Source organism: Convolutriloba macropyga, chromosome 4 (genome assembly GCF_964194025.1).
Source record: "Convolutriloba macropyga chromosome 4, txConMacr16.3, whole genome shotgun sequence".
Taxonomy (NCBI): Eukaryota; Metazoa; Xenacoelomorpha; order Acoela; family Convolutidae; genus Convolutriloba; species Convolutriloba macropyga.
The window spans coordinates 82,638,645-82,655,853 of NC_134471.1; the positions used below are offsets into that span (position 1 = coordinate 82,638,645).

General features: G+C 42.8%; 1 protein-coding gene across 2 annotated transcripts in view; it reads right to left on the reverse strand.

The window, feature by feature from the left end:
- Positions 1-691: 691 nt before the first annotated feature.
- The window catches only part of LOC142338720 (uncharacterized), a 284,910-nt gene continuing 268,392 nt past the window's right edge, over positions 692-17,209 (reverse strand). For both annotated transcript variants that reach the window (XM_075388607.1, XM_075388606.1), the window contains one exon: positions 692-900. In XM_075388607.1, the coding sequence (XP_075244722.1) occupies positions 891-900 (10 nt within the window). In that variant the 3' untranslated portion in view covers positions 692-890. The remainder of the gene's footprint in view (positions 901-17,209) is intronic.

A 17,209-nucleotide genomic window follows, 5' to 3' on the forward strand; every position in this document is an offset into this window, starting at 1 on the left:
GCTTTGCCAATATTTAAACCTTTCATTTTAGGCAAGGGTTCTTGCTCAGCATATTCAATCGAAATTTCAGCTAACAAATACTTGTGATCTGAGAACGATTTCTACTCTAATATTTCGCTACACAAATTAGCATTGTTACTCAGAAAAATGTCCAGCGAGCTTGCATGAGATTGCAGTGATGACATATTTAGTTTTTTGAATTCGTTCAAAACTGCTTTTTCGTATGAACAATTACTACTTAAAGTAAGCCAATCTGTGTGAGTGAAGTTAATATCACCATTCAAAAAGAAAGTAAAGGATTCAATCGACCTTTGATATTCTTGGACATCTCTGACAATCTCTTGAATGGTTTTGCAGAACAAACCTGCACTGATTCTATATTTGCTGTCAGCTGGGGGATTATAAATGGTGATAATAACGATTGTAACCTCCTTGAAAATGTATAAGCAACAACAAATGAAATCTGAATTTGTTCGCAAAACCACCATCTTGCATGATAGGGTGTTTCGGTGTGCTATTAAGACGCCCCCGTGTGGTCCATGTTTTCTATCTGATCGCGACTGGGGAACAAATACACGTGCCAATTTTTTAAATAATGATTTACTATGCTATGCGGCCAGAGCTCTGTGACTGAATGTGCATAAGATACTGGGGTTTGTTTTAGGGGAACAAACGGAAAAGATAAGAAAACTGGGCACCACAAATTGTAAATTTTAGCAAACATTGTAATCTGCAGATTGAGAGTATAAATGTGCCTAGCACAGAGTGCCTAGCATTTCAAAGCATTAAGAGAAAGCAGATTTAGATGTAGGCCCTGATAGTTGTCTTGAAGTGTTTTCTAGTCCTCCGAGAATGAGCCAAAAGTGGTCCACCAAACATCACCCAGTTCGTTATCTTCTCCTAAACATGCAAACTTTTCCTCAAACTAATTCTGACATTTTTGTTTTAGCCATCAGAAGCCTTTTTGCCTTTTTATGCTACATTTGATTTCTTTTGTCCAGTCAATTTTTGCCGATCGATATTGGTTGTAGAAAAATAGACATAGTTGCACCTCCTAAAAAATCTGACGCAACTTATTTCATCAATGCTGACGCTTTTTGAAATTTTTCATTTCTCAGAAAAATAACTCTCAGCTTAGCAAAAATTTTGTTGTTTCGGGTTATTTTCACGTTTCTTATTTCCTTCTTCACTTAAATATGTGTCATATATACAATTACTTATGCAAACAATCACCTTAAAATCTTGCAAAAAGAAGAACATCGCTGTTGGAATTAGAAATTGACAGTCAGAAAGCCGGGCTTGTACGAACTGAAAAACTTGAACGAAAAGTAAATCTAAAAAAAAAACAAAAACAGATGCCTCCGCAATCAACTCTGATAAAATTAGAGATATTTTGAAGGAAAATTTAAGAAATGATTAGTTGATTGAACAGCCAAAAATCTTCACAAAACGTATCAACAACTCTTTGTGAAAAAGGAAATATAATTAGTAACAAAAATGAAGTTTTTGTGCAACTTCTTTTGGGTGGCCTTACCAAGAAATTGATGCGAACAAAATTGATTTAATTGTCAAATTATATAAGGAAAAGACAAAAGAAGAAACCAAACAATGAAACCACTGCACGCCAAGAAAACACTAGCAACAGACAAAAAAAAGAAAAAAAACGATACGATATTATATCTGAGTTTGTGAACATTTTCCCAACAAAACTAATACAAGTTGAGTTTGAACAGTAATTTATCGCCAGGTATCCTTGAAGAACACTTGAATACCTTAGGGTCTCTCAGACAATGTATGGATCACTGAGAAGTTAAAAAGTTTTAGGTGAAACAATTTTTCAAGTAAAAATTCACTCTTAAGGGTTAATTAAAATGTTAATTCTTTGACTGTTAAACAATGAAAGATTTTACAGTCCATAAGTCATACATGATGAGAGGAGAATGAATTTTACATTTTGGATTTTCCCATGGAAGAAATGTCCAACGTCCTTGATAGTGTGAACAAAATTGAAAATGGATTTTTAATGTCTACTTTTTAGTCTATTCGAACTTCATATGGTTTTTAGAACATAGTTGAAGTCTAGAATTGAGTACAAAAATAGACAAGGGGAAAAGATTATTAAGTTATTAAAAATAGATTAGAGAAATATTATATAGTTTAGGATATAATAAAAATGATAAAACAGATTAGATTATATTAGGGGAAATTTTTTAACGTTCCTGCAGTTTTAATCCTTAAATCGTCGAATTATTTGCTGTTTCTTATATAATAAACTTTTCTTTGGAGAGAAAACGATGTTTGCTTTTTCAGCTCACCTTTATTGACAAGAAATTGAGAAATTTAAACGCACATGGTCTCATTTTACAGCGAGAAACTTAAAGCAAGCGAAAAATATTGAATATGAGAACGAATCGCTGAGCGACGAGGATTATTTTTAGTACTAATTGATGGTCAATTCTCTCGAATAATTGATACAATTTGCAGATAAAGATTTAACAACTTTAACTTTTGGGCTATTTTTTAAGACAAAATTCGAAACTTTTGAAAACCTTGAATCAGGAGAGTACCCTTATCATTACGTGCGCCTACCCAACCCTACACGCAGCTGGAAAATTAAATTAAGAGATAACCGGGTATACTTAAAACATGGGAAAACCGATTCATTAATTGATAATTTAAAAATTTTTCCTCTAATGGTCTGGCTCATCTTTTCAACAACTATTATTTTCACTTTATAAAAATTTTCCCTGTTTTCTAAATTTCTAGAGTTATCTATAGTTACCAAATTTAACAGCAGAGGTTCATGCATTTTTCTCCCTTATTTTGAAAACAACAATTATGTTTTGGATTGTTTGACTTTCAGACTTGATGATATATTTTCATGTGCACATCCGTTTTGGCCGTAGCTTTAGGTACAAGGCTGTAGGTAGTTTCTGGACAGAACATGTAGTATAATGTAATTCTTGCTTGTATGACTACGAAATTAAAAATATACCTAGCAGCAACACAGCAACAATACGACAGTATTTGTCACTGTATGGGTACCTGGGTTGTAGTAACAGTCAAAGTTGGAAACATTTTGTTGATTTCTCGCATCTTAGCAGAAATTGTCGAGATCAGCGACAAAACGAACATCATCAACCAAATTGCCGTCAGTTTCCAACCAGGTTTAGGTACAGACTTATGAAAAGACAATGCTCAAATTGTACTATGAAAAGATCTTACTCGACACAATTGTGCTATGAAAAGACTTTACCTGGACTTTAAGACACCCTGGACATTAGCTCGACAGAGATTTTCAACAAAAGACTTTAGCTCGACCCAAAAGTTTACAAAAGAATTGAACTCGACTCAATGTTTTTAGAATCTCAACCCAAAATTAGGGCTGGGTTTTAGCTCGAACTCGTCTAAAAAGACTACGCTTAAAAATTGAGCTGGAACAAAATTTGAGCGCAAGATAGATAATTTGCAGAGAGATATAAGGAAAGGCATGAGTTTCTTGTGAAATTGTCTCTCCGATAGAATCTACTCTCATATTTGCTGAAATGAAGCATCTTTAATTCACATATCCCGGGTCGAGGGCTGAATCCTCGACCTGGGATATGTGCATATCAGCAGGTTTTGGCAATGCAGCTAATAAATAATATTTTCTAGCTGTCGTACAAGTTCACCAAAGTTCAACATTTTGGAACAATGTTTTAATCTGCTTAAAAGTAAATTTTGAAGTAAGCAATTACTTCTGACAACAAATGTGTTGATATCGCCCAACGCTGGGTTATCAACAGTTGGGCGATATTATGTATGTGCACTATTTTCGTCCAATCCCTTTATGCGCAATTCAACAACAATAGCAATGCGAAAATTGGCGACTTATCCCCCGAAGGTCTCAGGACGAGCGACGATATTAAAGATTTAGAATGAATTACACTTGTCGCTATTTTGCGTACACTGTAAAATGCCAAATCTACCAATACCCAATTTCAAATTTCGAGCGTGTCAGGCATTTTCACGCTCGCTTACGTTTCTGGCCTTAATACATGTGTGCGGAAAAAAAGCGAGTTTGCCAACTGTATTTTGTCGAGCCAATGTACATTTTGTCTCGAAATGAACGCGTTAAGCTGTTAAATATCCATGAAACCTAAAGAAAGAATGAAAATGTTTTTCATAACTTACTACAATGAAATAAAGTAGCCCTGGCTTCAATATGCTGTTTATAAACTTGATGACCGGATCTAGGTGGTCTATTATGTTAGTTTCCTCCTATGTGAGCTTATTGGTGGGTGTTAAGTGTGGCTGGGGGACAGGAATGTTAAGTAAAAAGACTACAAAATATCCTCCGAAACAGCTTAGTAGTGTTGGGTAGGGATAGGGGTGTAGATGTGTGAATAATTTTGGGGCAACTGGAAAAGCTCGTTTTTTTGTTTCTTCCGAAAACTAATTGATAATAGTGTTAGTGTTTTAGTATTAAAACCCCTGCTTTATAATATTATGCTAGTAAGTGCATCGGTTGTTACTTTTGTAAGGAAAAGCAACCAACTAAACCGCTCTCAGCCGATTGTTCAGCTCTGTGGGATATTCTGCTTAGAGGTTTTACAAGATTCAAAATATCACTTTAGAATTTTTGGCACTTCTGATGCGAAAGAGAGAAATAAACCTGAGAAAATTTTCAAGCATCCACAATTATGATGCTGATTATCGTTCAGACTAACAAAGAGTGAGATAGCATTATCACAATCAGAATAGGGCGCAGTAGAAACAACTAAGCAGAATACTTCAATGTAATCTGAAACTATGATCCAAGAAAAAGATTTTCAAAACCGGGCTCCTATGTAATCCATATATAATCGATTCTAATCGGTTGGTTAAGGGGTTAAACACTTTGACCTGAATTATAAAGTTTGTCTTCTAAAATATTTTCAGTTTATTTTTCGCGATTTTTACTGTCTTTTAGCCGGCTGAGAATGACAGTGTTCAAAAGTCTTAGGTCGGAAAACTATAGAAAATGGTCATTGCTTTCTAATGTCGTTATTAACTGAGTTTCATGTTCTCGGTGACAATTAATTTTAGTTTGTTCCCAGCTGATTTCTTGCTGAGAAATACAGTCAAATGGTTAGCATTTCGCAATTTTTTTCTGTGTTTATGAAGGTCGAAATCGGTTAAGCTCGAACTTAAAGTCAGTTTTTTCTCATGAAAAATGATCCCTTTTTGAATGAGTTGATATGAGAATTTTTTATTTGCCAACTTGTTCTGACGGATTATGTTGTCTGCGTTCTTTGCTTGCACTTGTCTCATTTTTCAAACTGCTCAAAAACCCTAACACTGTCAAATATTGAGTTGATCTCTTTTCACGTCCTTTTGAAGTTACAAACGTAAAACTTCAGACCATAACTTTCGAATAGACTGTTTAATTTTAGTGGTGGTGCTTTATTCAGATAACACTCCCCTCACCCCCAGTTGAGAGGTCGACTTATGAACAGACCGTGGTTGACTCATATCGGGTATGGAAAGACAGTGGTCCACTGATATTGGGTATGGAAAGACAGTGGTTGACTGATATCGGGTATGGAAAGACAGTGGTTGACGGATATCGGGTAAGGAAAGACAGTGGTCGACTGATATCGGGTATGGAAAGACGGTGGTGAACTGATATCAGGTATGGAAAGACAGTGGTGGACTGAAATCGGGTATCCAAAGACAGTGGTGGACTGATATGGGGTATGGAAAGACAGTGATGGACTGATATCGGGTGTGGATAGACAATGGTGGACTGATATCGGGTATGGAAAGACAGTGGTGGACTGATATCGGACATGGAAAGACAGTGGTCGACTGATATCAGGCACGGAAAGACAGTGGTTGAATGATATCGGGTATGGAAAGACAATGGTCGACTGATATCGGGTGTGGAAAGACAGTGGTAGACTGATATCGGGTACGGAAAGACAGTGGTGGACTGATATGGGGTATGGAAAGACAGTGGTGGAATGATATCGGGTATGGATAGACAATGGTCGAATGATATCGGTTATGGAAAGACAATGGTGGACTGATATCGGGTACGGAAAGACCTCGTTGACTGATATCGGGTATGGAAAGACAATGGTCGACTGATATCGGGTATGGAAAGACAGTGGTTGACTGATATCGGGTATGGAAAGACAGTGGTCGACTGATATCGGGTATGGAAAGACAGTGGTGGACTGATATCGGGTATGGAAAGACATTGGTGGACCGATATCTGGTATGGAAAGACAGGGGTGGACTGATATCGGATATGATATGGAAAGACAGTGGTTGACTGATATCGGGTGTGGAAAGACAATGGTTGACTGGAATCGGGTATGGAAAGACAGTGGTCGACTGAAATCGGGTATGGAAAGACAGTGGTTGACGGATATCGGGTAAGGAAAGACAGTGGTCGACTGAAATCGGGTATGGAAAGACAGTGGTGATCTGATATCAGGTATGGAAAGACAGTGGTGGACTGATATCGGGCATCGAAAGACAGTGGTGGACTGATATGGGGTATGGAAAGACAGTGGTCGACTGATATCGGGTATGGATAGACAGTGGTGGACTGATATCGGGTATGGATAGACAGTGGCGGACTGATATCGGGTATGGAAAGACAGTGGTGGACTGATATCGGATATGGAAAGACAGTGGTCGACTGATATCAGGCACGGAAAGACAGTGGTTGAATGATATCGGGTATGGAAAGACAATGGTCGACTGATATCGGGTGTGGAAAGACAGTGGTGGACTGATATCGGGTATGGAAAGACAGTTGTCGACTGATATCGGGTATGGAACGACAGTGGTTGACTGATATTGGGTATGGAAAGACAGTGGTCGACTGATATCGGGTATGGAAAGACAGTGGTTGACTGATAGCGGGTACGGAAAGGCAGTGGTTGATTGATTTTGGGTATAGAAAGACAGTGGTGGACTGATATCGGGTATGGAAAGACAGTGGTCGACTGATATCGTGTATGGAAAGACAATGGGGGACTGAGATCGGGTACGGAAAGACCGCGTTGACTGATATCGTGTATGAAAGACAGTGGTCGACTGATATCGGGTATGGAAAGACAGTGGTTGACTGATATCGGGTATGGAAAGACAGTGGTCGATTGATATCGGGTATGGAAAGACAGTGGTGGACTGATATCGGGTATGGAAAGACAGTGGTGGACCGATATCTGGTATGGAAAGACAGGGGTGGACTGATATCGGATATGATATGGAAAGACAGTGGTTGACTGATATCGGGTGTGGAAAGACAATGGTTGACTGGTATCGGGTATGGAAAGACAGTGGTCGACTGATATCGGGTATGGAACGACAGTGGTTGACTGATATTGGGTATGGAAAGACAGTGGTTGACTGAGATCGGGTATGGAAAGACAGTGGTTGACTGATATCGGGTACGGAAAGACAGTGGTTGATTTATATCTGGTATAGAAAGACAGTGGTGGACTGATATTGGGTATGGAAAGACAGTGGTCGAAAGATATCGGTTATGGAAAGACAATGGTGGACTGATATCGGGTACGGAAAGACCGCCTTGACTGATATCGGGTATGGAAAGACAGTGGTCGACTGATATCGGGTATAGAAAGACAGTGGTTGACTGATATCGGGTATGGAAAGACAGTGGTCGACTGATATTGGGTAAGGAAAGACAGTGGTGGACTGATATCGGACATGGAAAGACAGTGGTCGACTGATATCAGGCACGGAAAGACAGTGGTTGAATGATATCGGGTATGGAAAGACAATGGTCGACTGATATCGGGTGTGGAAAGACAATGGTGGACTGATATCGGGTATGGAAAGACAGTGGTCGACTGATATCGGGTATGGAACGACAGTGGTTGACTGATAGCGGGTACGGAAAGACAGTGGTTGATTGATTTTGGGTATAGAAAGACAGTGGTGGACTGATATCGGGTATGGAAAGACAGTGGTCGACTGATATCGGGTATGGAAAGACAATTGGGGACTGATATCGGGTACGGAAAGACCGCGTTGACTGATATCGGGTATGGAAAGACAGTGGTCGACTGATATCGGGTATGGAAAGACAGTGGTTGACTGATATCGGGTATGGAAAGACAGTGGTCGACTGATGTCGGGTATGGAAAGACAGTGGTGGACTGATATCGGGTATGGAAAGACAGTGGTGGACCGATATCGGGTATGGAAAGACAGAGGTGGACTGAGATCGGATATGATATGGAAAGACAGTGGTTGACTGATATCGGGTGTGGAAAGACAATGGTTGACTGATATCGGGTATGGAAAGACAGTGGTTGACTGATGTCGGGTATGGAAAGACAGTGGTGGACTGATATTGGGTACGGAAAGACAGTGGTTGACTGATATCGGGTATGAAAAAGACAGTGGTTGACTGATATCGGGTAAGGAAAGACAGTGGTCGACTGATATCGGGTATGGAAAGACAGTGGTGGACTGATATCAGGTATGGAAAGACTGTGTTGGGCTGATATCGGGTATGGAAAGACAGTGGTTGACTGATAGCGGGTACGGAAAGACAGTGGTTGATTGATTTTGGGTATAGAAAGACAGTGGTGGACTGATATCGGGTATGGAAAGACAGTGGTCGACTAATATAGGGTATGGAAAGACAATGGGGGACTGATATCGGGTACGGAAAGACCGCGTTGACTGATATCGGGTATGGAAAGACAGTGGTCGACTGATATCGGGTATGGAAAGACAGTGGTTGACTGATATCGGGTATGGAAAGACAGTGGTCGACTGATATCGGGTATGGAAAGACAGTGGTGGACTGATATCGGGTATGGAAAGACAGTGGCGGACCGATATCGGGTATGGAAAGACAGGGGTGGACTGATATCGGATATGATATGGAAAGACAGTGGTTGACTGATATCGGAAGTGGAAAGACAATGGTTGACTGATATCGGGTATGGAAAGACAGTGGTCGACTGATATCGGGTAAGGAAAGACAGTGGTGGACTGATATTGGGTACGGAAAGACCGCGGTGGACTGATATCGGGTATGGAAAGACAGTGGTTGACTGATATCGGGTATGAAAAAGACAGTGGTTGACTGATATCGGGTAAGGAAAGACAGTGGTCGACTGATATCGGGTATGGAAAGACAGTGGTCGACTGATATCGGGTATGGAAAGACAGTGGTTGACTGATACCGGGTATGGAAAGACAGTGTTCGACTGATATTGGGTATGGAAAGACTGTGGTTGTCTGATATCGGGTATGGAAAGACAGTGGTTGACTGATATCGGGTATGGAAAGACAGTGGTCGACTGATATCAGGTATGGAAAGACAGAGGTCGGCTGATATCGGGTATGGAAAGACAGTGGTGGATTGATATCGGGTATGGAAAGACAGTGGTCGACTGATATCGGGTATGGAGAGACAGTGGTGGACTGATATCGGGTATGGAAAGACAGTGGCGGACCGATATCGGGTATGGAAAGACAGGGGTGGACTGATATCGGATATGATATGGAAAGACAGTGGTTGACTGATATCGGGTGTGGAAAGACAATGGTTGACTGATATCGGGTATGGAAAGACAGTGGTCGACTGATATCGGGTATGGAAAGACAGTGGTGGACTGATATTGGGTACGGAAAGACCGCGGTGGACTGATATCGGGTATGGAAAGACAGTGGTTGACTGATATCGGGTATGAAAAGACAGTGGTTGACTGATATCGGGTAAGGAAAGACAGTGGTCGACGGATATCGGGTATGGAAAGACAGTGGTCGACTGATATCGGGTATGGAAAGACAGTGGTTGACTGATACCGGGTATGGAAAGACAGTGTTCGACTGATATAGGGTATGGAAGGACAGTGGTGGACTGATATCGGGTATGGAAAGACAGTGGTGGACTGATATCGGGTATGGATAGACAGGGATGGACTGATATTGGATATGGAAAGACTGTGGTTGGCTGATATCGGGTATGGAAAGACAGTGGTTGACTGATATCGGGTATGGAAAGACAGTGGTCGACTGATATCAGGTATGGAACGACAGAGGTCGGCTGATATCGGGCATGGAAAGACAGTGGTGGATTGATATCGGGTATGGAAAGACAGCGGTCGACTGATATCGGGTATGAAAAGACAGTGGTGGACTGATATCGGGTACGGAAAGACCGCGGTAGACTGATATCGGGCATGGAAAGACAGTTGTCGACTGGTATGGGGTATGGAAAGACAGTGGTTGACTGATATCGGATATGGAAAGACAGTGGTTGACTGATATCTGGTAAGGAAAGACAGTGGTCGACTGCTATCGGGTATGGAAAGACAGTGGTGGACTGATATCGGTTAGTGAAGGACAGTGGTGGACTGATATCGGGTATGGAAAACAGCGGTCGAGTGATATCGGGTATGGAAAGACAGTGGTCGACTAATATACTGTATTGAAAGAGAGAGATGGACTGATATCGAGCTTGAAAGGACAGTGGTCGACTGATATTGGGTATGGAAAGACGGTGGTTGACTGATATCGGGTATCGAAAGACAGTGGTGGACTGATGTCGGGTATGGAGAGACAGTGGTGGACTGATATCGGGTATGGAAAGACAGTGGTCGACTGATATCGGGTATGAAAAGACAGTGGTGGACTGATATCGGGTATGGAAAGACAGTGGTTGACTGATTTTGGGTATGGAAAGACAGTGGTCGACTGATATCGGGTATGGAAAGTCAGTGGTGGACTGATATCGGGTATGGAAGGACACTGGTCGACTGATATCGGGTATGGAAAGACAGTGGTCGACAGATATCGGGTATGGAAAGACAGTGGTGGACTGATGTCGGGTATGGAAAGACAGTGGTTGACTGATTTTGGGTATGGAAAGACAGTGGTCGACTGATATCGGGTATGGAAAGACAGTGGTCGACTGATATCGGGTATGAAAAGACAGTGGTGGACTGATATCGGGTATGGAAAGACAGTGGTTGACTGATTTTGGGTATGGAAAGACAGTGGTCGACTGATATCGGGTATGGAAAGACAGTGGTTGACTGATATCGGGTATCGAAAGACATTGGTGGACTGATATTGGGTATGGAAAGTCAGTGGTGGACTGATATCGGGTATGGAAGGACACTGGTCGACTGATATCGGGTATGAAAAGACACTGGTCGACAGATATCGGGTATGGAAAGACAGTGGTTGACTGATATCGGGTATCGAAAGACAGTGGTAGACTGATATCGGGTATGGAAAGTCAGTGGTGGACTGATATCGGGTATGGAAGGACACTGGTCGACTGATATCGGGTATGGAAAGACAGTGGTCGACAGATATCGGGTATGGAATGACAGTGGTGGACTGATGTCGGGTATGGAAAGACAGTGGTGGACTGATATCGGGTATGGAAAGACAGTGGTCGACTGATATCGGGTATGAAAAGACAGTGGTGGACTGATATCGGGTATGGAAATACAGTGGTTGACTGATTCTGGGTATGGAAAGACAGTGGTCGACTGATATCGGGTATGGAAAAACAGTGATGAACTGATATGAGGTAAGGAAAGAGAGTGGTGGACTGATATCGGTTATGGAAAGACAGTGCTGGACTGATATCGGGTATGGAAAGACAGTGATCGACTGATATCGGGTACGGAAAGACAGTGGTTGACTGATATCGGGTATGGAAAGACAGTGGTTGACTAAAATTAGGTATGGAAAGACAGTGACTGACTGATATCGGGTATGGAAAGTCACTGGCGGACTGATATCGGGTATGGAAAGACAGTGGTCGACTGATATCGGGTATGGAAAGACAGTGGTGGACTGATACCGGGTTTGGAAAGAGAGTGGTGGACTGATACCGGGTTTGGAAAGAGAGTGGTCGACTGATATCGGTTATGGAAAGACAGCGGTTTAATGATATCGTGTATGCAAAGACAGTGGCGGACTGATATCGGGTATGGAAAGACAGTGGTGGACTGATGTCGGGTATGGAAAGACAGTGGTCGACTGATATCGGGTATGAAAAGACAGTGGTGGACTGATATCGGGTATGGGAAGACAGTGGTTGACTGATATCGAGTATGGAAAGACAGTGTTCGACTGATATCGGGTACGGAAAGACAGTGCTGGACTGATATCGGGTATGGAAAGACAGTGATCGACTGATATCGGGTACGGAAAGACAGTGGTGAACTGATATCGGGTATGGAAAGACAGTGGTCGACTGATATAGGGTATTGAAAGACAGAGGTGGACTGATATCGAGCTTGGAAGGACAGTGGTCGACTGAAATTGGGTATGGAAAGACAGTGGTTGACTGATATCGGGTATCGAAAGATGGAAAGTCAGTGGTGGACTGATATCGGGTATAGAAAGACACTGGTCGACTGATATCGGGTATGGAAAGACAGTGGTCGACTGATATCGGGTATGGAAAGACAGTGGTGGACTGATATCGGGTGTGGAAAGACAGTGCAGTGGTGGACTGATATCGGGTATCGAAAGACAATGTTCGACTGATATCGGGTATGAAAAGACAGTGGTGGACTGATATCGGGTATGGAAAGACAGTGCTGGACTGATATCGGGTATGGAAAGACAGTGACTGACTGATATCGGGTATGGAAAGTCAGTGGTGGACTGATATCGGGTTTGGAAAGACAGTGGTTGACTAATATCGGGTGTGGAAAGACAGTGGTTGACTGATATCGAATATGGAAAGACACTGGTCGACTTATTTCGGGTATGGAAAGACAGTGGTGGACTGATACCGGGTTTCGAAAGAGAGTGGTGGACTGTTATCGTGTATGGAAACACATTGGTCGACTGATATCGGTTATGGAAAGACAGTGGTTGACTGATATCGTGTATTCAAAGACAGTGGTGGACTGATATCGGGTATGGAAAGACAGTGGTGGACTGATATCGGGTATGGAAAGACAGTGCTCGACTGATAACGGGTATGAAAAGACAGTGGTGGACTGATATCGGGTATGGAAAGACAGTGGTTGACTGATATCGGGTATGGAAAGACAGTGGTCGACTGATATCGGGTACGGAAAGACAGTGCTGGACTGATATCGGGTATGAAAAGACAGTGATTTACTCATATCGGGTACGGAAAGACAGTGGCGAACTGATATCGGGTATGGAAAGACAATGGTGGACTGATATTGGTTACGGAAAGACGGTGGTTGACTGATATTGGGTATGGAAAGACAGTGGTCGACTGATATCGGGTATGGAAAGGCAGTGGTTGACTGATATCGGGTTTGGAAAGACAGTGGTAGACTGATATCGGGTATGGAAAGACAGTGGTGGACTGATATTGGGTTTGAAAAGACAGTGGTCGACTAAAATCGGGTATGGAAAGACAATTGTCGACTGATATCGGGTATGAAAAGACAGTGGTGGACTGATATCGGGTATGTAAAGAGAGTGGTGGACTGAGATCTGGTATGGAAAGACAGTAGTGGACTGAAATCGGGTACGGAAAGACAGTGGTGGACTGATATGGGGAATGGAAAGACAGTGGTGGACTGATATCGGGTATGGATAGACAGTGGTGGACTGATATCGGGTATGAAAAGACAGTGGTGGACTGATATCGGGTATGGAAAGACAGTGGTCGACTGATATCAGGCATGGAAAGACAGTGGTTGACTGATATCGGGTATGGAATGACAGTGGTGGACTGATATCGGTTATGAAAAGACAGTGGTGGACTGATATTGGTTATGGAAAGACAGTGGTGGACTGATATCGGGTATGGAAAGACAGTTGTGGACTGATATCGGGGATGGAAAGACAATTGTGGACTGATATCAGGTATGGAAAGACTGTGGTGGACTGATATGGGGTATGGAAAAATAGTGGTGGACTGATTTCGGGTATGGAAAGACAGTGGTGGACTGATATGGGGTATGGAAAAATAGTGGTGGACTGATTTCGGGTATGGAAAGACAATGGTGGACTGATATTGGTTATGGAAAGACAGTGGTTGACTGATATCGGTTATGGAAAGACAGTGGTCGACTGATATCGGGTATGGAAAGGCAGTGGTTGACTGATATCGGGTTTGGAAAGACAGTGGTAGACTGATATCGTGTATGCAAAGACAGTGGTGGACTGATATTGGGTATGGAAAGACAGTGGTGGACTGATATCGGGTATGGAAAGACAGTGGTAGACTGATATCGGGTACGGAAAGACAGTGGTGGACCGATATGGGGTATGGGAAGACAGTGGTGGAATGATATCGGGTATGGATAGACAGTGGTGGACTGATATCGGGTATGGAAAGACAGTGGTGGACTGATATCGGGTATGGAAAGACAGTGGACAACTGATATCAGGCATGGAAAGACAGTGGTTGACTGATATCGGGTATGGAATGACAGTGGTGGACTGATATCGGTTATGAAAAGACAGTGGTGGACTGATATCGGTTATGGAAAGACAGTGTTGGACTGATATCGGGTATGGAAAGACAGTGGTGGACTGATATTGGGGATGGAAAGACATTGGTGGACTGAAACCATGTATGGAAAGACTGTGGTGGGCTGATATCGGGTATGGAAAGACAGTGGTGGACAGATATGGGGTATGGAAAGACAGTGGTGGACTGATATCGGGTATGGATAGACAATGGTGGACTGATGTTGGGTATGGAGAGACAGTGGTGGACTGATATCGGGTATGGAATGACAGTGGTTGACTGATATCGGGTTTGGAAAGACAGTGGTAGACTGATATCGTGTATGCAAAGACAGTGGTTGACTGATATCGTGTATGGAAAGACAGTGGTGGACTGATATCGGGTATGGAAAGACAGTGGTCGACTGATATCGGGTATGAAAAGACAGTGGTGGACTGATATCGGGTATGGAAAGACAGTGGTTGACTGATATCGGGTATGGAAAGACAGTGGTCGCCTGATATCGGGTACGGAAAGACAGTGGTGGACAGATATGGGGTATGGAAAGACAGTGGTGGACTGATATCGGGTATGGATAGACAATGGTGGACTGATATCGGGTATGGAAAGACAGTGGTGGACTGATATCGGGTATGGAATGACAGTGATCGACTGATATCGGGTACGGAAAGACAGTGTTGAACTGATATCAGGTATGGAAAGACAATGGTGGACTGATATTGGTTATGGAAAGACAGAGGGTGACTGATATCGGCTATGGAAAGACAGTGGTCGACTGATATCGGGTATGGAAAGGCAGTGGTTGACTGATATCGGGTTTGGAAAGACAGTGGCAGACTGATATCGTGTATGCAAAGACAGTGGTGGACTGATATCGGGTATGGAAAGACAGTGGTGAACTGATATCGGGTATGGAAAGGCAGTGGTCGACTGATATCGGGTATGAAAAGACAGTGGCGGACTGATATCGGGTATGGAAAGACAGTGGTTGACTGATAGCGGGTATGGAAAGACAGTGGTCGCCTGATATCGGGTACGGAAAGACAGTGCTGGACTGATATCAGGTATGGAAAGACAGTGATCGACTGATATCGGGTACAGAAAGACAGTGGGGAACTAATATCGGGTAAGAAAAGACAATGGTGTACTGATTTTGGTTATGGAAAGACAGTGGTTGACTGATATTGGGTATGGAATGACAGTGTTGGACTGATATCGGTTATGAAAAGACAGTGGTGGACTGATATCGGTTATGGAAAGACAGTGGTGGACTGATATCGGGTATGGAAAGACAGTGGTGGACTGATATCGGGGATGGAAAGACAGTGGTGGACTGATGTCAGGTATGGAAAGACTGTGGTGGGCTTATATCGGGTATGGAAAGACAGTGGTGGGCTGATATGGGGTATGGAAAGACAGTGGTGGACTGATATCGGGTATGGATAGACAGTGGTGGACTGATATTGGGTATGGAAAGACAGTGGTTGACTGATATCGGGTACGGAAAGACAGTGCTGGACTGATATCGGGTTTGGAAAGACAGTGATTGACTGCTATCGGGTACGAAAGACAGTGGTGAACTGATATTGGGTATGGAAAGACAATGGTGGACTGATATCGGGTATGGAAAGACAGTGGTGGACTGATATCGGGTATGGAATGACAGTGATCGACTGATATCGGGTACGGAAAGACAGTGTTGAACTGATATCAGGTATGGAAAGACAATGGTGGACTGTTATCGGGTATGGAAAGACAGTGATCGACTGCTATCGGGTACGAAAGACAGTGGTGAACTGATATCGGGTATGGATAGACAATGGTGGACTGATATCGGGTATGGAAAGACAGTGGTGGACTGATATCGGGTATGGAATGACAGTGATCGACTGATATCGGGTACGGAAAGACAGTGTTGAACTGATATCAGGTATGGAAAGACAATGGTGGTCTGATATTGGTTATGGAAAGACAGAGGGTGACTGATATCGGCTATGGAAAGACAGTGGTCGACTGATATCGGGTATGGAAAGGCAGTGGTTGACTGATATCGGGTTTGGAAAGACAGTGGCAGACTGATATCGTGTATGCAAAGACAGTGGTGGACTGATATTGGGTATGGAAAGACAGTGGTTGACTGATATCGGGTACGGAAAGACAGTGCTGGACTGATATCGGGTTTGGAAAGACAGTGATTGACTGCTATCGGGTACGAAAGACAGTGGTGAACTGATATTGGGTATGGAAAGACAATGGTGGACTGATATCGGGTATGGAAAGACAGTGGTGGACTGATATCGGGTATGGAATGACAGTGATCGACTGATATCGGGTACGGAAAGACAGTGTTGAACTGATATCAGGTATGGAAAGACAATGGTGGACTGTTATCGGGTATGGAAAGACAGTGATCGACTGCTATCGGGTACGAAAGACAGTGGTGAACTGATATCGGGTATGGATAGACAATGGTGGACTGATATCGGGTATGGAAAGACAGTGGTGGACTGATATCGGGTATGGAATGACAGTGATCGACTGATATCGGGTACGGAAAGACAGTGTTGAACTGATATCAGGTATGGAAAGACAATGGTGGTCTGATATTGGTTATGGAAAGACAGAGGGTGACTGATATCGGCTATGGAAAGACAGTGGTCGACTGATATCGGGTATGGAAAGGCAGTGGTTGACTGATATCGGGTTTGGAAAGACAGTGGCAGACTGATATCGTGTATGCAAAGACAGTGGTGGACTGAT